This window comes from Elephas maximus, chromosome 6 (assembly GCF_024166365.1).
Source record: "Elephas maximus indicus isolate mEleMax1 chromosome 6, mEleMax1 primary haplotype, whole genome shotgun sequence".
Classification (NCBI taxonomy): Eukaryota; Metazoa; Chordata; class Mammalia; order Proboscidea; family Elephantidae; genus Elephas; species Elephas maximus.
In genome coordinates, this window is record NC_064824.1 from 98,432,642 (window position 1) to 98,457,479 (window position 24,838).

Below are 24,838 nucleotides of genomic sequence, written 5' to 3' on the forward strand. Positions count from 1 at the left end.
CTGTTTATTAGTAATTAGCTTTTTCAAGTCATGAAATAACTAAGCAGGGAAGTAACATTCTACTTAAGGACTGAAAAAAATAAGACACTGAAGCTTAATATCTTAATAACCCAGGGCATCTAAATTTATAAAACAATACGGAAAAGAATAATTTCTTGGTTTCTTCCCAGGATTATATTTTAATGACTATAAATACATTCCAACTATTGAGAGACTGGTGAGAACTTCTTACCTACCAAATGCTTGAAAGTAATATACTTTTGTTGTGCTTTAACACTTAATTCTATAAACTACAGAATAGCATTTCTAAATTTTTTCCCCCCACAAAGTAGTTTTATATTTCTTCAGTTTCTTTAAATACCTGCTGTTTCTTTTCAGACACAAAAATTTCCATCAGTGAAACAGGTCAGCCTGATTATAATCTTTTATTACCTTGCCTTAAAGCACCATGATTAATTGGATGACTGTTTTCATTTTTAATATTTGGTTAAATTCACTTTAATGTAAAATAGCTGAGTTGCTGATGCTCTAATGAGGGGGGAAGGAAGGGAGTTTAGGACTGACTGAAATGAAAAAGAGTAGAACTCTTAGCAGAAATATTCAATTAAAAATCTGAGATGTTTAAAAATCTGGGTTCTTCAGCTGCCTACTGTCATGTGGATGCTTAATTATTATTATTATGTGTTCAGTGGATATTAAGAACTCATGGGGCACCTGAAACTGCCATCTCGTCAAAATGAGACAGTGTTGAAAAGTAAAAATATTTTCTTGAATTAAAATATATTCAGATTGATCCATAGTCAGATGTTTTCTGTTTTATACTTTTTAAGTTTGTCCTTTCTTGACATTTGTTTAAAACTGTTTTGTAAATGTTTTGGACTGTGTCTTTGTCCTGAGAGAGTCAACTGAGAATTAGTCATACAAATAATGTGAAAGTTGTTACCACCACAGCATGAATGTATAATTATATTAAAATTAATAATCCACAGAAGTCTGTTTGGGTGTGCTTTATATTTTTTGACTAGCATAGTTAAATTTCAGACATTTAAAAGGAAGCTATTTGTCTCTACCTTGCCAGTTTGGGTTTACATACATGTTCTTGAAATCCAGGTGAGCAACTTTGAACCTTTCCTGTATGAATACATCTCTTCTCCCCTTTTTAAATATCTCCATAAAAAATTATTTCCATTTCCTAAGTTGGATTTCCTAGAGAACAAAATAGCTCAAATAAATTGTTCCTTTTCTGTGCTGATCATTTCAGGTATCTGTATTCCTTTAGCTCTTCTTCAGAGACTTGGTTAGAAAATGATGTCATCTATTTTTCATTGTTCATTCATCTAGATTCTGAGTACCTACCAAGAGCAAGGAAGGCACAGTTCTAGGACTGAGGACACAGCACTGACAAAATCTCAGCTACTGAGTATGGAAACGTGCAATAGACTAAGGTTTAAGTGGTAAAATATGAAAAGGTAGTATTCATAAAATGTTACATTTCATTCAAGGGCCTAATGGAATTGACTTGATGGCAGTGGGTTTGTTTTTAAGAGAAACATGCATTAGAGGATAAGATGTGAATGTTGTTTGCCATCAGTCGATTCTGACTCATTGACCCTAGAGGACAGAGTTGAACTGCCCCGCAGGGTTTCTTAGGGCGTAGTCTTTACAGGAGCAGATCACCAGATCTTTTCTCCTGTGGGGCCTCTGGTGCGTTCAAACTGCAGAACTTTTAGTTAGTAGCGGAACACTTAACCACTACGCCAGACATGCTAACCTGTAAATTCAGGTGGTTCTTTACCAAGGCAGAGAAGCCCAGCAGCTCTTATTGGTAGATGTGTGCTGAGTTACTATAGGATGGTCATTTGAGTATCCCATTTAACCTAGCAAAATACAATTTAGGCATATTTGAGACACCCAAACATTCATGGCTTCTATGCTCAAAACAAGACTTAAGGTAACACCAGTGATAGAAAGATGACTGCCAAGGACAGACTAGAACTGCCAAATAGGATTTCCAAGGATTGCCAACCTGCTGCAAAAGGATGGAAAGTTATGAAATAAACTGTTGACTGTTTCCCTTGTTTTGGTATTTCAAGAAGGTGAGTTTGAAATTACTGAATAAATACAATTCCAATGCAATCATGTACCAAGGCAAATATTGTTAATATTCATGAAAAGCTAAAAATTATACTTTACACATTGTATTTTTAAAGTATATGTACAAGGGCATAAAAAAAAAATTGAAGAAATACAAAACTAGTTTCCAGTTTGCCCACCCAATCAGTGTCTTTGAGGCAACCACTACCACTAGTTTCTGTGTATCATTGTAGGTTAACTCTGTGCATGTACAAGTAAATGTTTATATACAGTATACCTTTATCTTACACAAATCGCAGCATAGTTTCATACCGGTTTTTCATCTAAGTTACCTTGGAAAAATTCCATGCCAGTGTATATATTCATTCTTTGCGTAGTATTCCATTATGTATTACACTGTTGTCTACCTATTCATCATTAGTTTTACTTTAAATCCTTGTCTGTGTGACAAGCTGTGCAGTGAAGACCTTTGTTGTAAAGTAAAATTCTTGGTGCATCAGGTGAAGTCCTCAAATTCTGCAGCCAAAGAAAAACTACATAATCTGTTCAAAAGTATTTGAGATGTGCTGCACATGAAGGAGAAAGAAAGGACAATTGGTAACCTCCCCACAATGGATTCTCAGTTTCTATCTCAGCCGTGTGAGCCTGGATAGTCATTTAAGCAGTGTGCGGTGATGAAGATGATTCCTAAGATTCCCTTCCAGCAATAAAATTCTGTGATTTGGAATTCCTGAGAAGTTGCATTTAGCATACTATTTTATACTTTAAAACATCCTGTATGATCTTAACCTTGTAGGCAAAAAAAAAATATATATATATTTTGTATTTAAAATAAACAGGCACTAAATACCATGACCAGAAAAATAATTTTAAAACTTTACACAAGGTTCATCTTTAGCTTTCTAAGTGTTCTAATATTGCAACAGGTGCCACCTCAAGTCTCTCGTAGCAAAGAAAGAATTAAAATGCAAGAACTAGCATTAGCTGTGACTATGGACCTGCCCTTGAACTATCTCCTTACAATTTTTTTTAACAACTCTATGTACATGTTGGAACCCTGGTGGTGCAGTGGTTAAGCGCTTGGCTGCTAACCAAAAGGTCAGCAGTTCAAATCCCCCAGCCACTCCTTGGCAGCTCTATGGGGCGGTTCTACTCTGCCTATAGGGTCACTATGAGTCAGAATCAACAGCAACGGGTTTGGTACATACAAGTTAGCTTTATTTTAATACGGAAAATAAATTTCAGAAAGGTTATTTAACATACCTAAGGTCAAACGGAGTCCTGGTGGTGCAGTGGTTAAGAGATCCACTGCTAATCCAAAGGCTGGCAGTTTGAATCCATCGGCCACTCCTTGGAAACCCTACAGGGTAGTTCTCTGTCCTATACGGTCACCGTAAGTTGGAATTGACTCAATGGCAATGGGTTTTTTTTTTTTGGTTTTAAGGTCATAGTTTGCCTCCCCAATAAACAAAGTGAATTGAAATGAATATTCAGTGGTAAAACTATAATCTGTTTTACTTCCAAGTTTCCTACAAGATTCTGGGTATATGCTTTGCAAAGATTCTTTTACTGGTTTCAAAAAAAAAAAAAAAAAGGCAGAACCAAGGAAGGCTTTTTTTAAAAAGCTGGCTGTAAATACTCTGCGAACTAAGATGGGTTTTATCTTCCTTCTTTCTGAAAGAAAACGAATTGTTAATGAAGTTCTTTCCTTAGGCTAAGAACCCAAGATCAAAATTTATTAGATATGGCTATTAAAACAATTCCTTTTCTAACAGACTTTTCCACCTTTGTTGTCCTAAATAACTTTAGTATCTTTTCCCAAAGACACTTAGGAAATTCAGAATAATTTTTTAGACAATTTTCTTTTACTTACAATGTAATTTGCTTTTTACATCTGAACTTAATCTAACTCTGTATACAGGAGATGAGTAGATACAGTATCTTCAACAGAGAAAATGTTTTTTCCCAAATTAAAATGCCCCAAATTCATGTACTCTGAGATTGCTTTACATGGGTACATTTGTCCTCACTAAATAAATGTATCTGCGCTTTCTTCAATGACACTGCAATGTAATTACTAAGTGCAAAACAAAAATGGCACAAATCCGCATACAATGGCTCACTGTCTTTCAACGACATTATTAGGGTCTCTCATTTATACAGCCTAAAAAATTTTTCTTTAGAAAAGAAGAGGAGGAAGTGTTTAGTGGGGGAAATTTCAGTTAGGTTAACGGTAAATTAAGTATAAAAACTGATCTGAATATTTTCCAACATTCAAAAACTGAAGGGGTGGTCATAGGCAAGAAAAACCAGGATCAGATCAAACATTTGTTTTGGACAAATCACAAACTTAATAATCCAAATTACTATCATCTTAATTCAGTGGTTCTCAATCATGATTATACATCAAAACAACTGTGGGGTCTATTAAATATAGGTACCTATACCAAATCCCAAACATACTGAATCAGCATATAAGAGTTTGGGGCCTGTCTTAGTTATCTAGTGCTGCTATTAAAGAAATGTTACCAGTAAATGGCTTTAACAAAGAGAAGTTTGTTTCCTCAAAGTAGGCTAAAAGTCCAAATTCACGATATCAGCTTCAGGGGAAGGCTTTCTCTGTCAGCGTTCTCATCAGTGATCCCCTGCACTAGGAGCTTCTCTGAGCAGACCCCAGGTCCAAAGGACATGCTGTGCTCCAGGTACTGCTTTCTTGGTGGTATGAAGTCCCCCTGTCTCTCTGTTGGCTTCTCTCTTATCTCAAGAGATTGCCTCAAGACACAATTCAATCTTGTAGATTGAGTCCTGCCTCACTAACACCACTGCCACCCATTCTCATTAACATTATACATTATAGAGGCAGGATTTACAACACATAGAAAAATCATACAATACCAGGAATCATGCCCCGGCCAAACTGATACACACATTTTGGGGGGCCATAATTCAATCCACGACAGGACCTAAGCATCTGTATATTTTTAAATGTTTCTCAAAAGATTCCGATTCTAGGCAAATGTCCTAGGACTGTTGGTTGACCACCTTTTTTCTTTATCATAATCCTGATTAAAAAACATTACACATTCTGTCCCCATATACACCTCACATGCCTCAGAGAAAGATGATTCAATCCTGGCTCTAGGAGTAGACCTGAGTGGCCTAAGTGCTATTTATTCCATACTCTTCGCCAGTAACTGGCACAGGGTCTAAACTCTTTAGACCAGTGAAACCCAGAGATTTGCTATAGAATTCTGGGAAAGCTTTCTCCATTAAGAGAGGGCTCCTGGAAGCCAGCCTGACTCTTCTGCTGCATGTAAATGAACATGCACACAGCCCCAACTGCTACTCCAACTATCCCATAACCACGAGGGTAGTCAGCCTAAGGGTAACACCAATGCTGTGGCTGAAAAGAGGGGGTAAAAAAAAAACCTAGGTTCTTGGTAACACTATTGAATCACTGGATGAGAAACAATGAAGCCCATTCTATCAGAAGACTTCATCTTTTGCCAGTCAATACATTTTCTTATTGTCTAAGTAATTTAAAGGTGGATTTTCAGTTACTTGCCTCTGAAAGCTAGAGTGGTACCAGTAGAGTGTTCTTTCAACTCTAACAATCTGTATAAAGTAGAAACCACATAAACACCCCTTCATACTTATTTAATCTATAAATCTAAGACTATTCATCTATCCTATTTTAACAAAGTGAATTTAACAGGAAACAATTTATATCACTGTATTTTTCCATTGTTTGACCTGAATTTTATTAAAAAGTTTATATCCATTAGTACTGCCTCGTTTACTCAAAGTTCTTGCTGTAGGCTTTGTCTTGGATGTGTAAGACCATTCGTCGTGCATAAAAGTCCCTGTACTCCTCTGGTAATTCAGCCAGCGTTTTTAAGGCTCTGTCCAAAATCTGTGCCGCTCTTGATGCTGCCGTAGGATCTTTGTTTCCATAGGTATCTGTCTTATCATAGCATTCAGAAGGAAGGTGCTTCCAAAAGACATTTACTCCCACTCCAAACTCTTCAGAAATTACATTATGGAACCATAAAGCTAGAGAACGTTTTAAAAAAACAAGTTAAAAATAAAACCTACAGTTAAAAAAAACCAAAATGTCAGTGAAATATCACGAATTACATATAGCCAATGTAAGAAATAATTCTTGTAACCAGATCCCTTCGTTAGCACACTACCAGCTTTTAACAGAATCGTTTTAACTTTTGTGAACTGCCAACCAATTTAAAGTGTCAATAGCACAACCCTAACTTTTAAAACCTTTGGAAATAGCAATTTTTCCTTTTAACTTGAAAGACATAATAAAGTTATATTTGTTTTGTAGTTCTCTAATTTGGGGCTGCGGTTTGTGTTACTTGTTTACACTTCCTGAGTCATGCAACCACATCAAAGGTGTTTAATTTTTGTACACAGAACATTTCAATTATTTGAGGAGAATCTTTGGCCTTTTCTGATTCAGTACAGTAATCCTGTACTTTTGTTCTCAAAGACTTCCTGTTCAAGATGTAATTTGGTTTTCTAACTTGCTTAAATTTGCATTCATTGTGGCCTCCTCAGTTTTATATTTCTTATACAATTATACTCAATTTATATTTCTTTCAGCTCCTTTACAATAAATATATAAACCTAAAGCAAATATTTTGGTTGTAGAAGGGATAAGTGAACTTTATCATATTACATAGCTAATTAATTTTTTACTCCCACTGGAAAGTTTCTTTGTTTTTTCAACTGAATATAAACATTTTCAAAATATTCCTGTAGGTGCTATAGGAATACTAAAGTGACATAACAATGTAACAAACATGAAATATTAATCACATCAAAAAATGTTTAATCTTGTGAAATGGAGAAAGGAAAAATTACAAAATGCTAAATTTTAGAAACAAATTCATTTTACGAGTGCTCTAGGAAAAACAAAACCTTAAAATATTTTGATTTCCATAACCAGTTTTCAAACATAGTTTCAATCTTAACTACTCTTTCAAAAATCTTTTTTTTTTTTTTTTTTTAATATAACAGGTGAAAAAGCTAACCATACTGTTAAATACAAACCTAAAGTTGGAGCTTTTGTTTAAAAATCTATGCAAACGTTCAGCATTTTTTTTGAAATTCTATACAGAATAAGGGAAAATTGCATAGCCCTTAACCATGCTTCCAAGATATAAAAAACAAAAAATTCAGTGTAAATTTAAAAGATGGCACTCCCATTTAAGTATTCATGTGCTGGTTATTTCCAGTGAATTTAAGAAGTCAAGATACCAAATCTTAACAAAATAACAAAACAACGCTCCTTGTCCTCAAGAAATTTATAATCTAGCCCCAAATGAGATAATCAGGTTTTTATTTTAAAATGCTACTTCTTTACTTACTTTTATCACCAAAAAGAGGTATTAGCAATTATTAATATATTAATTTAGATATGGAAAACACAACTATATAAAGAGAAGTTCTTAATGTAGTCCTTTAACCTTAATTATGATTTTTATAATCTTCAGGTATTCACTTCTAAATATTAAACATGTTAATTACATCACTCTAGTTAGTAATAATATGGAAATTTTATGGACTGTCAAACTAATGTCTATTTATTGCACAAAGAAATTAGGTGACACGAATTCGGACTGTTATAGAAAAATAATACACACAAAAGATATCACAGGTTGAGATTATAAAATCTTGGTATTTAATAAAACCTCTAATGTATTTTAGTTTTGAAAAATATTTACTGTTTCTTGGTAAACACTTAAGTGACACAGTTCTAAGATATGCAAATATTTTAGAAATAAAATGATTAAGAAGAAGAAGAAAAAAAAAAAAAAAGACACAACCGTTTCCTGGATACAAAGTGTCTTGCTTGATGTCATTTAATAAAATAACTTATAACACAATAATAATATGTTTACATGGTTGGCTTAGAAAAATTCACTTAATTTTGGAAGAATTTGCCTAAGTGTACTTTAAACATCTTAGAGGCTACATCAGAATCAACTTGAAGGCACCTAACTATCACCACCACAACACTTTAAGCATACTCACACACACATATAGTTGTGTATATAAGTCCCTTGTATAGGACAGGATACATATAACAAATATACTTCTGTCCTTAAAAAATCACACAAATGATGAGTGACGGAGTACAGATTTTACAAATAGCACACTACGGAGTTTCAGAAATCTTACCAGGAATGAATAACACATCTCCAGCTTCAAGGGAACATTCATATCTTCTAGCCTTGGAAAACAGTGGGTACTTAGCCAAGTCTGGGTTATCTATATTCAGCACTTCTGATTTAGTACCTAAAAAGTTCCAAGAAAAGGATAATATAGATTGAAAAAAGTTAGCACTGTTTAAAAAGTAATCACAAATATAAATTTGAAATTTTATTTTTTTTCTGTACAATCACTGAACCCACATGGTGAGAACAATACCTATTCTGAAATCCAAGACAATTTTCGATGACCCACCCTCTAATTATAACCACTGGCACTTTTCTTATATAATTGAGACGACATGAAAAATCTCATTCTTCATATAGCCTATCATTACCTGGATACACATACACAATGGAGAAAACAATACATCATAATTAGAAAGAAGTCCTAAGATGTTCTCTGGGGATAAAGAGAGTTCTCCCAAAGAGTAACTGAATAAACTAGACTTTAGAAATATAGATGTAATAAAAAAGATCGTACCTGATAAATATAAATACTGGGCATCTCGAGGACTGAATAATACAACACGCTTTTTTCCTGTCACTTGTATTAAGAAGTTATCCATAACCTGAAGACCAATAAGAACTTACAGATAAGCAGTATCTAAAATTCAAATACATAGAACCAATAATATTACAAACCAAACCCACCGCTGTCGAGTCGATTCTGACCCATAGAAACCCCACAGGACAGAGCAGAACTGCCCCACAGTTTCCAAGGAACAACTGGTGAATTCAAACTGCCTGCCTGCCTTTTGGTTAGCAGCTGTAGCTCTTAACCCACTACGCCACCACGGTTTCCATATTTCAAACAGTTAACCATAAATCCCATCCTTTAGCAAAAATGTTGCCTTTTTCAATAAAGACTTGACTTACATGACCTAAAAATCCTTAATGTTGTAATCTAACAATGAAAACATCTGTATTCCACATACAACTGTGCCTTTATAAAAGACATTTCTGAAACACTGCCTTAAAATGGAAAGGTCTCGTGAACCATGAGGAAATCTGGAGACAAGAAACTATTTACCCTTGCCCAACATTAACTGGCAGTGAGAGTAGTTAAACCTATTTGAGGCTCCCCTTGGTTAATATTTATTTCACTTATCTGTCAAGGAATGCTATATGGCCAACATTAGACCATAGATTGAAAGCCCTGGGAAAATACAAGGTAATGCTGCAACCACTGCTCAACTCTTTCAATATATGGCTATCCATAACCTAGCTATAAAACTGTTATCATTGAGTCGACTCTGACTGATAACAACCCTAAAGGACAGAGGAGAACTCCCCCTACAGGGTTTCCAAGGCTGTAAATCTTTAGGAAGCAAACTGCCACATTTTTCTTCCACAAAATGGCTGATAGGTTCCAACTACCGACCTTTAGGTTAGCAGCTGAGCCTTTAACCCCTGCGCCACGAGGGCTCCTTAATTTGGATATAAATACATTGATTTCTAAATTATTTCCTTAGGAATATAATCTGGCAAATGTTCTTAACGTACTTATTAATGAACTTCTGACTTTTCCTGTGTACACAGGGTATACTTTCTTGCCACAAACTGCGAAAAATGTTAAAAGGCAGAGCCACATAATTCCCAGAGAAGGCATTAAAAGATATATTACACAAGATATATAAATGGTTATTAACATATCCCTTCTACAGAAACCCTGGTGGCATAGTGGATAAGAGCTATGACTGCTAACCAAAAGGTCAGCTGTTTGAATCCACCAGGCACTCCTTGGGAGCTCTATGGGGCAGTTCCACTCTGTCCTATCGGGCTGCTGTAAGTCGGAATCGACTCGACGACAATGGGCTTTTTTTTTTTGGTTTCTACCAAAGCATTTCTCCTTTTAACACTAATCCTTCACTTGTCTTGGACCTTAGCTATGTATTTATAATTACCATTACTTTGACTGACTTTTACCTTAAGAAAAGCTTTATTTATTATAATCCTTTGTAACTCCAGGTTTTTACCTGGAGACCACTTAAAACACAGGAATATAGTTAAAAATGTATCTGAGCCCCCACTTCATTTTCTCACCATGTTGTTCATGTAAGACCTTTATAAAACAATATGCTAAGATTTCGTATTTAATCATAGTTACTATGTTGCAATCCTATCAAGCAGTCCAGCTGAATTGCAAAATACATGCACTAGACACAATAATTTGACTTAGACCTTAAAAAACAAAACAAAACTCTTATTCTTTGGAAATCTATTAGGTATTATTTTAGCTTTCTAAATTTCTCCCAAACCACACCAAAACCAAACCCACTGCTGTCAATTCGATTCCAAATCACAGTGACCCTACAGTGCAGAACAGAACCATCCCATAGAGTTTCAAAGGTTGTAATCTTTAGGGAGGCAGACTGCCACATCTTTCTTCTGCAGAGCAGCTGGTGAGTGCGAACTGCCAACCTTTCAGTTGGCAGCCAAGTGCTTTAACCACTGTGCCACCAGAGATCCCCAAACCACACACAACACTAATATTCGTAATGCTTTAAAAATATTTATATGTACTTATATAGATACATATACATTTAAGAAAATAAATTACACTAGAGAGAAAATAAAATAATCAAGATCAATATTCTATGTATCTTGCCGCCCTACAAATACAGCAGACATTTGACACTGTCAGGGCATATATATCCTAAGGCCTTCAAATTCTTACAGTTGGAAATGGCTCTTTACAAGCCATTGCCTTTCTCCTGAGTAACAGTTCCATCAGAGGGCACCATTTACACAGCTTCATGCCACGAACTTCTCACTTTTTCCACTTTCACAATATCCCCCCCCTTGTGGCCATTTTCACACACGAAAAAACCTCTTCATAAAGCTTAGCATACACAGGATGGTGAATGATGACCACAGAGAAATATAAATGTGAAGAGCTAACTAAAAAATTACTCCACATCACCACCTAGCAGAACACTCAACTTCAAAACTCATGTTTCAGCAAATTATATGTCAAGAGATCTTGACGGTAGCCTATAGAAAGTTGAAACTGGGAATGTTAAATCTGTCAGTAGCTTTAGATTTCACATTTACGTAGCATACATCATAGTGAGTCCAAAGTTGTAATCCCGGTGAGCTAATACGAAAAACACTCGAGAAGAACTGCTCCTCTTTGAAGAAGTCTGGGAGCTTAATATCTCTTTCCAATAAAGGAAACTGCTTTCTGATATCTGCGACATCCTGCATTGAGAGAAATATAACAATAAAACACTAGATAAAAAATAAGGGAGGTAAGGATTTTAATAGTATACACAATATTGGCATAATGCCTATTTTATCTAAGGTTGCCACCAGACCCCATAATATTAAGGAAGAATGGGGTAAAACTTGGTTCACTGCTTTAAAATGCCATGATGTGAGTCTATATGCCAACACATGATCTTTCAAGTGAAGGAATAGCAGACTATGTAACAGAACTGCAGATTCAACAATATTATTATTGTTAAGCTCAATATGCTTCATAAATAGAAAAGTTTCTTACTTTAATCAAATATTATGCAACTGTTATCTACTCTAATATTAAGCTTGTTAAGTTCAGGAGTCAACAACTTGAGCTCCAACAACTGTATAAAACCTGTGGGTTCTACTAGGAAGAATAAAAGGGAAAAAGTAAAGAACTAAATAATGAGATAAAGAGAAAATGTATCATTTTACTTATACCATTTTAGGGACCACTCCTTAACACTGCAGTCATATTAATTTGACTCAGAATACATGTCACAGCATTCAGAAGGAAGGTGCTCCAAAAGACATTCACTCCTACTGTCAAAGCCTATATAATAAATTAATCAGGATTTCTAATAATTATTTTGGATTAGAATTGTATTAACTGAATTGCCATCTGTAGAATATACAGTTGTAGGGATTGCTTAGTTGTGTGGAAATACAAAATATTTTACAGCCAAACTGACCAGTTAAAAAAAAAAGAAATAAAATAAAAAAAAAAAAATAGATGACTTTAAATACTAAGATTCTATAGTTCTACCTGAAAACTAAGTAATTTTAATAATCATATTTCTTATTCAGGGGCACCAGTCAGTAAGAAAAGAATGGAAAAGTATAAAACAGATTGTACATTAGGCAGTAAGAGCCAAAATTACGGCACCAGTTAACATATATACATTCATTTAGGTTTTAAGCAACTGTTTTACATTCATAATTTTTACCTTTCTAGGATCTTCCCCAAGTGACCGTAAGTAGTACTTCTCATCCTTAAACATCCCAAAGGAAAATTACATCAGCATTCATTTAAAAACATTAGGAAGTGAAGAAAGAAGGATACAAGTCTTAAAAACTAACCCACTTAAGCAGTTTTTCAAAAAATTCAGTTATCTTATGTGTTCTACTAATGCTCTCTGGTGGCCATATGAAGAACTGTTTTTAAATGTTGCTTACAATGACTGGATCTACGAAACATTAAATAAAATCAATTCTAAAAACCATAATGTGTACTTTAGATGTTACACTTGAAATTATTTACACTCAATGTCCTAAGACTATTAATAAAAGAATTCCTATTTGTATAGCAAACATGATCTCAGAGTATTTTTCAGGGCCAACAACAAACTTCTTTAATATGATATAAACGCAGAGAAAGAGAGAAAACAGCATATGCTTTTAGTAATTTTTTTAAAAATCTGGAACTGATATTGAAAGCTAACATTTAATGGATAGTTTCTATGTGTTAGGCACAGTGCTAAGAACTTTATAGCTTTTATGTAATCGATCTTCACACAAACCTTATGAAGTAGAAACTGCTATCATCTCCATTTTATATGAGTATATTGAGGTACAGAAAGTAATCTGGCTGAAAGCTAATGAAAAGCAGAGCTGGGATCTATAGCATACTCCACCAGACCTTAAGAATGGCTTTCAGAGAAGGCTATAGTTTGAATATCTAATGTTCTTTTTAAAGAAAATCCATTTAGTATATAGATATTAATGCTTTCAAAAGAAAATAAGTTAAAAACAATTACCTCAGAAAGAAAGAATTCTTCATGCTTTTCTTCAGCTGCCCTCTGGACCAACTTGTCAAAAGGTAAAGTTCTGACATAAACACAAAAGAATCCTTGGACTTATAAACTAATAATTACTATATATATAGCTAACATATTTTATCTATAGTTACACAAGTATGTATGGACTTGTTGGAGTTGGATATGATCTGCTTTACAACATCCATAATTTTTATTGTTTTTTATTATATATAATTCTCAATTTTCAAAATTCATTTAGCAGTGTGCTTATTTGACCAAGGTTGTCTGAAATTCTGGAATTAAAGACTTTTAAATCTATGGTATAGTTGGATGCTTCTCATATATCAATACCTCCTATTTCAAGTTACTGACGTGAAACTGTTTCCACAGTATCTGGTTACCTTTGGAAACATACAAAATTTCAGGCTGTAATTGTTACCTGTTTTCAAGCGCCAAGGCAAAACAAGTTTTGTGATGAATGGAGAAAACTACTAGCGCTACTTTGGCAGAGATAGTAGGCAAATGGTCCAATAAAGATAAAGCCCACTCCCCACCTACCTTCCTGCCTTTTGGAAAATTCACAGAACACAGGAGCCAATAACATTACTCTCACCCACCTGTATCACCTTTGATTATTTTAAGGCTTCCAAGGAAGCACTGAATTGAAGTGATCAATTTCTATTCTTATTCAAAATTTCTGCCAAATGCCTGATTCCTTCATCCTGGTGAACAAAGTTGAAAAATCTAAAAGCAAAGTGTCTGTTTCCTTTACCTCACACTCTTGAGCCTAGAGGGCTATCTTTTCTTTGAGCCCCATTTTATCCCTTCAACTTTCTAGAATCAATAGTAGTATTGCCTCCTACGTGACTGTGAAACCATCTCTGTAACAGCTAGACAACACTCAAAAGCATCTAGGTCAAAAGCCTCTCCTCTGCTCTCCCACTGCACCCCTCTTCCAAACTCCAAGATTTGTCATCTTTCATTCTCACCATCAAATATCTTGCCATTTGAAATTTGTACTGGGGAAGTGGGGAGAAAGGGTAAACAAAACCCTTTATGAGAAAATAACCTTAGGCTTACTTCCTCTAGCACCATCTTCTTAGAAACATACTGGGTTAAGATAATTGTGGAATGTCAGCTGTGGTATCAGGAAACATTCTTTATTATAAAAATGATCCTTGACTGGTGAACTATGTCTGAACTAGAAGGCTGGCAGTGGGTTACAATACTTATTAAGACGCATGGATTTGTCTTACCTGTGTGTAGTTTAAATCTTTTAACTGAGTATGTCTCTCGGTGGGAAGCCCTGATGGTGTAGTGGTTAAGAGCTACATCTGCTAACCAAAAGGTGGGCAATTCGAATCCACCAGGCGCACCCTGGAAACTCTATGGGGCAGTTCTACTCTGTCCTATAGGGTTGCTACCAGTTGGAAGCAACTCGATGGCAATGGGTTTGGTTTTGTCCCTTGGAGGAACCTGGAAGCTAAGTTCATGGGCTACTTCAAGCTGTTGGTTTGTGTGGAATATGTGGCTTACCTAAACTAGGGTGTTTTTGTATCCACCTCCACAGTCTGGTTCCCTTACAACTAAACTGTCAGATGATGAGTCAAAAAAGGTCCCTGGTATTCACAGACACTGTCCTGCTAGAACACCATTCCCTGCCTGTGTTAGGTTCCGTCAAGCTGGTTCCCACTCATAGTGACCCTATCTACAACAGAACGAAACACTGCCCGGTCCTGCACCATCCTCACTATCTTTGTTATACTTGAGCCCATTGTTGTAGTCACTGTGTCAATCCATCCATTGAGCATCTTCCTCTTTTCTGATAACCCTCTACTTTACAAAGCATGATGTTCTTCTCCAGGGACTGGCCTCTCCTGATAATCTTAAAAACACCTCGAAAGTGCATGAAACGAAGTCTTGTCATCCTTGTTTCTAAGGAGCATCCTGGCTATACCTTTTCCAGAACAGACTTGTTTTTTTCTGATAGTCCATACTCAATATTCTTTGCCAACACTATAATTAAAAGGCGTCAATTCTTTGGTCTTCCTTATTCATTGTCCAGCTTCCCCATGCATGTGAGGCGATAGAAAAAAACATGGCTGGGTCAGGCACACCTCAGTCCTCTAAATGACCCCTCTGCTTTTTAACTCTTTAAAGAGGTCTTTTGCAGCAGATCTGCACAATGCAATATATAGTTTGGTTTCCTGACTGCTGTTTCGGTGGACGTTGATTGTGGATGCAAGTAAAATGAAATCCTTCACAACTTCAATATTTTCTGTTTATCATGATGCTGCTTATTGGTCCAGTTGTGAGAATTTTTGTTTTCTTTTCAGATGTAATTCATACTGAAGATTGTAGTCCTTGATCTTCAACAGTGTTTCAAGTTCTCTTCACTTTCAGCAAGCAAGGCTGTGTTATCTGCATATTTCACGCTGTTAATGAGCATTCCTCTAATCCTAATGCCTCACTCTTCTTCATATGGTAAAACTTCTGATTATTTACTCAGTGTACAGATTGAATAAATATGGTGAAAGGATACAACCCTGACACACATCTTTCCTGACTTTAACTCATGCAGTATCCCCGATTGTCAAAAAAAAAAAAAACGACTGCCCCTCGTTCTATGTATAGGCTCTTCATGAGCAAAACTAAGTGTTATACATAATTTGCTGTCATCCACATAGTCAGATGCCTTTGCATAGTCAATACAACACAGGTAAACATCTTTCTGGTATTCTCTGCTTTCAACCAAGATCCATCTGACATCAGCAGTGATATCCCTCATTCCACGTATTCTTCTGAATCTGGCTTGAACTTCTGGCAGTTCCCTGTCTCGATGTACTGCTGCAACTGATTCTGAATGATTTTCAGCAAAATTTTACTTGTGTATGATATTAACAACATTGATAGTTTCCGCATTCTCTTGGATGGTATTTCTTTGGAATGGGCACAAATATGGATCTCTTCCAGTCGGTGACCAGGAAGCTGTCTTTCAAATTTCTTGGCATAGACAAGGGAGCACCTATAGCACTGCATCCGTTTGCTAAAACATCTCAACTGATAGTTCATCAATTCCTGAAGCCTAGTTTTTCACCACCCCCTTCAGTGCAGCTGGACTTCCTTGAGTAACATCGGTTCTTGATCGTATGCTACCTCCTGAAATGGTTGAATGTTGATCAATTCTTTTTGGTACAGTGACTCTGCCTATATTCCCTCCATCTGCTTTTGATGCTTTCTGCTTCATTCAGTATTTTCCCTGTAGAATCCTTCAATATTGCAGCTCAAGGCTTGAATTTTTTATTTAGTTCTTTCAGCTTGAGAAATGCAGAGCGTGTTCTTCCCTTTTGGTTTTCCATCTCCAGGTCTTTACACATTTCATTATAATACTTTACTTTGTCTTCTCAAGTCACCCTCTGAAATCTTCTATTCAGCTTTTACATCATTTCCCTCGTTCGCTTTAGCTACTCTACATTCAAGAGCAAGTTTCAAAGTCTCTCCTGATATCCACTTTGGTCTTTTCTTTCTTTCCTGTCTTTTTAATGGCCTTTTGCTTTCTTCGTGTACGATGTCCTTGATGTCTTCCCACAACTCATCTGGTCTTCAGTCCTAAGTTTTCAATATGTCATATCTACTCTTGAGTGGTCTCTAAATTCAAGTGGGATATACTCAAGGTTGTAGTTTGGCTCTCATGGACTTGTTTTAATGTTCTTCAGCTTCAACTTGAACTTGCATATGAGCAATTGATGGTCTGTTCCACATTTAGGCCCTGGCCTCATTCTCACTGATGATATTGAGCTTCTCCGTCATCTCTTTCCACAATTGCCTTCCTAAATATTCCATCTGGCAAGGTCCATGTGTGTTATGGACTGAACTGTGTCCCCCACCAAAACGTGTGTCAATGTGGCTAGGCCATGATTTCCAGTATCGTGTGCCCATCCGCCACTTTGTCTTCTGATGTGATTTTCCTATGTGTTTTAAATCCTGTGACTATGATATTAATGAGATGGATTAGGAGCAGTTATGTTAATGAGGCAGGACTCAATCTAAAAGATTAGATTGTGTCTTAACCTGATCTCTTTTGAGGTATAAAAGAGAGAAATAAGCAGAGAGACATGGGGATCTCGTATCACCAAGAAAGCACACCAGGAGCAGTGTGTCCTTTGGACCCAGGGTTCCTGAGCAGAGAAGCTACTAGTACAGGGGAAAACTGATGACAAGGACCTCCCTCCGTAACTGACAGAAACAAAGCCTTCCCCTGGAGCTGATGTCCTGACTTTGAATTTCCAGCCTACTAGATGGTGACAGAATAAACTTGTCTTTGTTAAAGCCATCCACTTGTGTTTCTGTTACAGCACCACTAGATGACTAAGACAACATGTATACCAAAACCAAACCAAGTGCCGTGGAGTCAACTGCAACTCATAGCAACCCTACAGGACAGAGCAGAACTGCCCCATAAAGTTTCCAAGGAGCTCCTGGCGGATTCGAACTGCTGACCCTTTGGTTAGCAGCCATAGCACTTAACCACTATGCCACCAGGGTTTCCAACTACGTGTACAGGTACCATTTATGTTCTTGAAAAAAGGTATATGCAATGAAATATATCACTGGTCTTGCAAAATTCTATCATGTGATCTCTGGTGTCTCTATCGTTTCCATCATTAAGGCCATATTTTTCAACTACTCATCCTTCTTTGGAAACACTGGTGGAGCAGTGGTTAAGTGCGATGGCTTCTAACCAAAAGGTCGGCAGTTCAAATCCACCAGATGCTCCTTGGAAACTCTATGGGGTAATCCTACTCTATCCTATAGGGTCACCGTGAGTCAGAATCGACTCGACAGCAACCAGCGAAGTGTGTGAATCTTTGTTTCCAGCTTTCATATTCCAATCACCAGGAATTATCAATGCATCTTCACTGCATGTTTGATCAATTTCAGGCTGCAGAAGTTGGTAAAAATCTTCAATTCCCTCACCTTTGGCACTAGTGGTTGCTGAGAAAATATAGTTGTAATAACTGGTCTTCCTTGTAGGCATATGGATGTTATCTCATCACCGACAGTGTTGCACTTCAGGACCTTGAAATGCTCTTTTTGATGATGAATGCAACGCCATTCCTCTTCAATCTGTCATTCCCGGCATAGAAAACCATGATTGTCCAATTCAAAATGGTCAAAACCAGTTCATTTCAGCTCACTAATGCCTAGGATATCGACCTTTATGCATTCCATTTCGTTTTTGATGACTTCCAATTTTCCCAGCTTTATATTTCATACATTTCATGTTCTCATTATTAACGTCTACAGCTGCTTCTTCTCATTTTGAGTCATACCACCTCAGCAAATGAAAGTTCCAAGAGCTTTACTCCAACCGCGTCATTAATGTCAACTTTACTTTTAGAATCCCAGCTCTGTATCCTTTTGCAAAGCTAAGTGAATCTGATGCTAGGTTACAGACCGTTGGGTCAATGTGAACCTGAAGCCACTGCTGGTAATCCTGTAGAGTGAGCATTACAGGAGAGACCAAGGCATGGTACTGTGTCTCCATCTATAATTTCCACCCAATTGTATCAACAAATTTACTTAGTATCCTCCAGCTCTACGTTTTCTAATCTCTGACCTCCCCATCTATCTTTTAGTCCTACCAGAACATCTTTGAAGAGTGTGGGGCTGGTGGAGAAGTGTATGTGGCTCATAGCGATCAGTTACTAGTATAGCTGCCCAGGCTTAGCTTTGTTACTAGGGAGAACCTAGAAGTGTTTCAAGGCCTTTACAAAAACAGAGCAGGATAGTGACCCTGCAACTGCAGACAGAATACCTCAATCCAAAGAAGCAGAACTTAAGTGCCCCAGCAACTTCCTCCCTTTGATAATGGTACTTGTCATAGCTTCTGCAGATGTAAAGTCCAGGAAGGTCCTTAGCCTTGAGGCCTTATCTATCTTATCCAAGTTTCAAAAAGAAGTGTATCTATTCTCACTGCTATTTAAACTATCATTTGTCTGAACTGGCAAAGAGACATTAAGAGAGAGAGTATCGCGGACTGGTTAAGATAATGGGCTCTGTGGAGTTAGACAAAAGTGGTTGTAAATCCTGGTTTTGTCATTATGAGCTTATATGATTTCTGTTAAGTTATTTAACATTTTTAAGCCACCATTTTCTCATCCGTAAAATTATTATAAAAATATCTACCTCACAAATTGTTCTGAAGTTTAACATAATGAAGATACTCTAATATAATCTAGGATGCTTAGCACAGTACTTTATATGTATTACATGCTCTGTAAAAAATATATTGGCATTAGCAAAAACGATAATTTACCCTTCAGAAGCACGCAAGCAGTAACAAACATTTAAAAAAAATAAGGAAAGAAAAAATTTCACTGTCCTGTTCCCCATTTTTGAAAGGCTACTTTGCAAAATCAAGATCAGGATTGAATGGAGGTGTAATAAAAATTAACAGCAGGATGATGACAGAAATTAGATGATTCTTCAGGAATTAGATACTGTGATAGAAGCAGCAACGTAAAGCTTATATATAAGATTCAAACTACCTTTTTTAAGAATCTATGACCAGAAGAATACCAACAAGATCCTTTTACCACACAGGGTAAACACAAAGTTCTCTTGCACTTAGCATTCTGACTCTGGGAGAAACAGTGAGAGCTACCAAGAAGAAAGCTAAGACTTGGAAATTTATCAGTCTCCACATGTTAGACAAAGCAGGAAAAAAACATAATCTAACCTCAAAATGAAGTGATAATAATGATATGTACATATGTAGGATTTCTTATTTTCTAATCTCTTTTTCCCAACTCACTGTGGCACAATGGTTAAAGCACTCAGCTGCTAACCAAAAGGCTGGCGGTTCAAATTCACCAGCTGCTCCATGGGAGAAAGATATGGCAGTCTGCGTCCATAAAGATTACAGCCTTGGAAACTCTATGCAGCAGTTCTACTCTGTCATACTGAGTCACTGTGAGTTGGAATCAACTTGACAGCAATGGGTTTGGTTTGGTTCGGTAATTGCTAATAATGGCTAAAAATTTTTTTTTCTTGCACTAAGAAAATAATTTGTGGTTTTTTTAGGAGCTCTAGTAAAAGACTTGGGAGAAGCTGGGACAGGAGCTATTACATAATTCATATGCTTCAAAAACAAGTTTTGAAAAGTTTAAAAGACATGACAAAGCATCAAGGCAATTCAGGATAAAGTTTCAATAGCCATTTGTTATGGTATTGGCCCCTTTGGAAAATGAACATCATTAACTGCAGGCTGCAAAACACTCATCATTCCAGCACTTTCTTCCACTTTCGTGATTTAATAAAAAATGAAAAGTTCTTACAGTCACTAGGAAAAATTTATGGCAATTAAATTAAATTCATGGTCTATTAAAAACCAAAACTATAAGAGTAAATATTCTCAGGATCAAAAGCTGAGAAATGTTTTGGCAGTTGCTATCTGAACATAAAAACTCTAATGAGAAAGGAATGGCCCTAGTCATTAGAAGCTCCATTTAACTCATCCCTAAACTGAAGGCTTTTGTGAGCTACATGGTATTTCAAGTGCTTGAACTTGCCAGGAATTGCACATGCTCAGAATTTGGAAGATGTTTTTTAATTTAACATTTTTAATGAAACCCATGGCAACAAAGAGAACATTAAATCTACAAGATTATAGCACTTAAAGCTTTTAAGCTTACATATTCAGCATCTTTTGAATGTCTCTTTAGGACCTTTAAGAGCTTCCAAAGCATATAAATGACAACCATGAGTAAAATTAAAGGTTATCTTAAGATATTATTTTTAAAGTCATACACGTCGATATAACAACCACTTGTTGGAATCAACTCTACAGCAATGGGTTTGGTTTGGGTTTGCGTTTGTCCTATGTTTCTCTTAGAGAAAACAGGAATCATGAGCCTATACTTATTTAAAAACCACTTGGAATTTAAAGATTTTCCAAAAATAAGGGCATTAAAACTCAAAACAGATTATGAAAAGAAGCATTAGAATTACTTATTCTAGAATACAATTACTAATAACGGTAGGATCAATCAACTAATCAGGCACTCAATGAATACACCACATTCAACTTTAGATGTAATCTAACTCTAAAGAAATTCTCTGTCCCCATGGCTCCATAAGGTATAAGGTATACCCCGTTTTAAAAAACGATCTTTAGAAATGTCTTTGTACAATTACGTAAACTCAGAATTCTTGTCTTTTAAAAGTCATTCTTTAAAAAATCAGCAAGTTATCCCATAATTACATCAAACTAGCCAAAAGCTGAATACCATATGGTCCTTGTACTATAACACAAAAATATTTTTAAGGTTTTTAAAAAGTCATTTGTATCCCCAGAGTAAGCCTCAGAAGAAAATACCTATACACAAAGTTCTTACTAATGAAGTCCATCTGTGGAACTGTAGCAACATGAATCTTTACTTCTTTTGTCCCTCCAACTTGGCTTAGGTAATCCACTGTCCATTTGCTTGTACATGCCCCCAAATCAATTCCTGCCAATACCAGTGGTTTTCTCTGTTAAGTGAGGAAAAACATAAAAAAAAATAGTGAATCCAACAATAGATCAGGAGCTACATTAGCACTAAAAAAACCAAACCCAATGCCGTCAAGTCAATTCTGACTCATGGCGACCCTACAGGATAGAGCAGAACCGCCCCACAGGGTTTCCAAGGAGCACGTGGCGGATTCAAACTACCGACCCTTTTGGTTACTAGCTGTAGCACTTAACCACTACACCACCAGGGTTTCCACATAAGCACTAAAAAAAAACTAGAGAGACAAAAATCAAGATAATGATCGTTGATGCCAAGATGTTCAAACTCAAAGCTTTCGATGGCTTATGTTGTCACTAAAACAGGAAGAAAACCCATGTAACATACCTAGAACAAAATTTTAAGACTAGGAGGGAAAAAAAAACCCACAACAGTGGTACCATCAACAGCCTAGAAAGAAAGAAAAGAAATCTGGATATTACATAAGGCATTTTCATGAGTAAGCGCTGTCTATCACAAAAATACTTTAAAATATTTTTTGTACTGTATTGTATCTGGGCTATCTTGATTGAAATATGTACCTTATAATACAAGTTTTTGTTCATAACTTGACACCATTTCAAGCTTAAAGAACAGCTGCAGGACAGTACAAAGAATTCCCATACATCCTTTACCGTGATTCACCAATTAATTTAACATTTTGGCCTCATTTGCTTTATTATTTCCTCTCTTTCACTGTGCGTGCGTACAGACAGATACATATTATTGTACATAATATTTATCTGTGTCTTTTGAGGGTAAGTTGCTGAAACCAGGTTCGTTTATTTCTAAATACTTGATGCTCATTTCCTGAGAATAAAAACCGTCTCTTGCATAACTACAATTACCAAAATAAAAAAAAAATTGACAGATACATTTAATACATGTTATCTTTTTTTTTTTTTAGACCATATTCAAATATCACTAATTGTACCTATAATATCCTTTATCTTTATATAGTTATTTCTTTTCCTGGCCCAGGATTCAATCTGAGATGCCACGGATGTCTTTTAGTCTTCTTTAACCCGGAACAGTTGCTTTGCTTTTGCCTTCCACAAATGACATTTTTGAAGCGTACAGTTATTTTATAGAATGCCTTTCGATTTGAGTTAGTGTGCTGTTTCTTCAAGATTAGATGCAGGTTATGCATTTTAAGGAGGAGTATCACAGAGGAAATAGTACATCCTTTTCAGTGGCATATGATATTTTGCCCTGTTATTTGTAATGTTAACTTTGATCTATCAGTAATTTCTGCCTGAATCAAGTATTGCTATGATAGATACAAAAAAAGTGATTTTTTTTAATCCGTCATTTCTTCTACATTAATTGGCATTCTCAAGTAAAATGAACTTCATTTATTCTATTACATTCGCTAGGTTATAAACAAGTAACTTGGGTATCTCTTTGTAGTTTTAATTTGCATTTCTCTTATGAACACCTCTTCATATGTTTAAATATCACTTTTACATTTCTTTTATGAATTATTCATTCAGGTTTTTTGGTCATTTTTTAAATCAGGTTTTTGGCCTCCCCTTTCCCCTCAAGTTCTTCATATACACAGGCCTTTAACGCCCTTTATGAGACATTTTGGTGGGGGGAGAGTTATGAGGAGGACTAAGAACAGTCCATCTAGCACTACCCCCCAAAATAAAAGAAGACTTGAATCCTCTCCTGTAGTTTGCTAACTCCCAAAAGACAAAAAAAAAAAAAAAAAAAATCCTTGACTCTTAAAATACTCAGAACCATAAATAAGGATACCCTTAGAGAAGTAAATATCAGATAAAAAAATTAGTGTTTTTTTTGTTTGTTTGTTTTCCCCTGTCATAGAGAGACTAGCTGCAACCTTGTGCATTTTTTTTAAGTAACCGCTGGATTCCTTATTCCCAGTTCTTCTGACGGCTGGATTCTCTTGCAAAGTACTGCAAGTAAATACACGTCTTTTCCCTTAATACTGTCTCCTTTTTTAAAAAACTAAGATTCTAAACACACATCTAAAGAACGTCAACTTCTGAACTAGAACCACCATAATTAGAATCCAAGACCAGAAGATGTTTCCTTGGGGGTGCCCGCTGCTTTCCCTGTTGGCTCAGTGGAGTGAAAACTCCAAACCCAGTAACTTGGAGTCGACTGAGGCATCGTTCGCACCACCCGGGGGCCGGGGGGAGGGGATAAGGGAGAAGGTGCCAATCTTGCTCAAAACTCAAGGTCACTCAGCAGCAGATAAAGAGTCGCGGCCGCGGGAGGGAGAAAAAGCTGGTCTTCTCTGCCATGGCAACGGCAGACGTCATGCTCCATAGGATTCTGCACCGTCGCTCTTCTGAGTAAAGAGCTTGGGCAAAAATGCTTCTTGCGCTCAACTCACCATGGTCATCCTGTTCCCCGGAAACCGGGTGCTGGAAAATTCAACAGGTAAACATCCGACATCCCCCAAGCACCCTCTCCCTTGGCCACAGAACCAACCAGCAACCTTCAGCCGCCCGTCGCCTCCTCTCCACACGCTGGGTTGCTGACCAGTTCGGAGCCACCCCAAGTGGTGGGGGCTGGCCTCCTCTGACTCTCTGCGGTTTACCCCGCGCAAGGGCCTCACCTGCGGGTAGAGGTGCTGTGTGAACTGCTCCCCCGAAACGCCCTCAAGCCGGGGCACAGGAAGGCGCTGACCCGCCATGGTTCCTCATGCCCGCCGTGTTCCCGGCTTACGGAATCTCAGCCCCACCACGTTCTTCCGCTCACGATCCGTCCGGAAACACGACCCGAGAGGAAAAGGTCCGCGAGGCCGGCCGAGTAGAGAGAGTGGCTGGTTCCGAACGCGGGGGCCGAAGGGTCTCGGTATGATAACGGTTGTACGCCAGGAAAGCTGAGATTGGGCGAGCTCATCAGAGTTGGCAACAGCAGGCCAGTTTCATACTCCAGTTCCGCCCCCTCCCCCCAACGCCCTGCAAACTCGCTGAGGTGGTTTCCTGCCGAC

General features: G+C 36.9%; 1 protein-coding gene across 2 annotated transcripts; it reads right to left on the reverse strand.

Moving 5' to 3' along the window:
• Window positions 1-86: 86 nt before the first annotated feature.
• TYW5 (tRNA-yW synthesizing protein 5) lies at window positions 87-24,776 on the reverse strand. Of its 2 annotated transcripts, none has more exons than XM_049887756.1 (8): window positions 24,461-24,776; window positions 21,721-21,856; window positions 13,322-13,413; window positions 12,512-12,556; window positions 11,388-11,525; window positions 8,806-8,893; window positions 8,293-8,409; window positions 87-6,147 (listed from the first exon to the last, which is right to left on the reverse strand). In XM_049887756.1, exons 1-8 carry the CDS (start codon window positions 24,536-24,538, stop codon window positions 5,891-5,893), a joined length of 951 nt encoding a protein of 316 aa, XP_049743713.1. In that variant the 5' UTR covers window positions 24,539-24,776; the 3' UTR covers window positions 87-5,890. The 2 variants fall into 2 exon arrangements, with proteins under 2 accessions (XP_049743713.1, XP_049743714.1); XM_049887757.1 differs by having other exon boundaries at window positions 13,322-13,391; window positions 21,702-21,856.
• Between the last annotated feature and the right edge of the window lie 62 nt (window positions 24,777-24,838).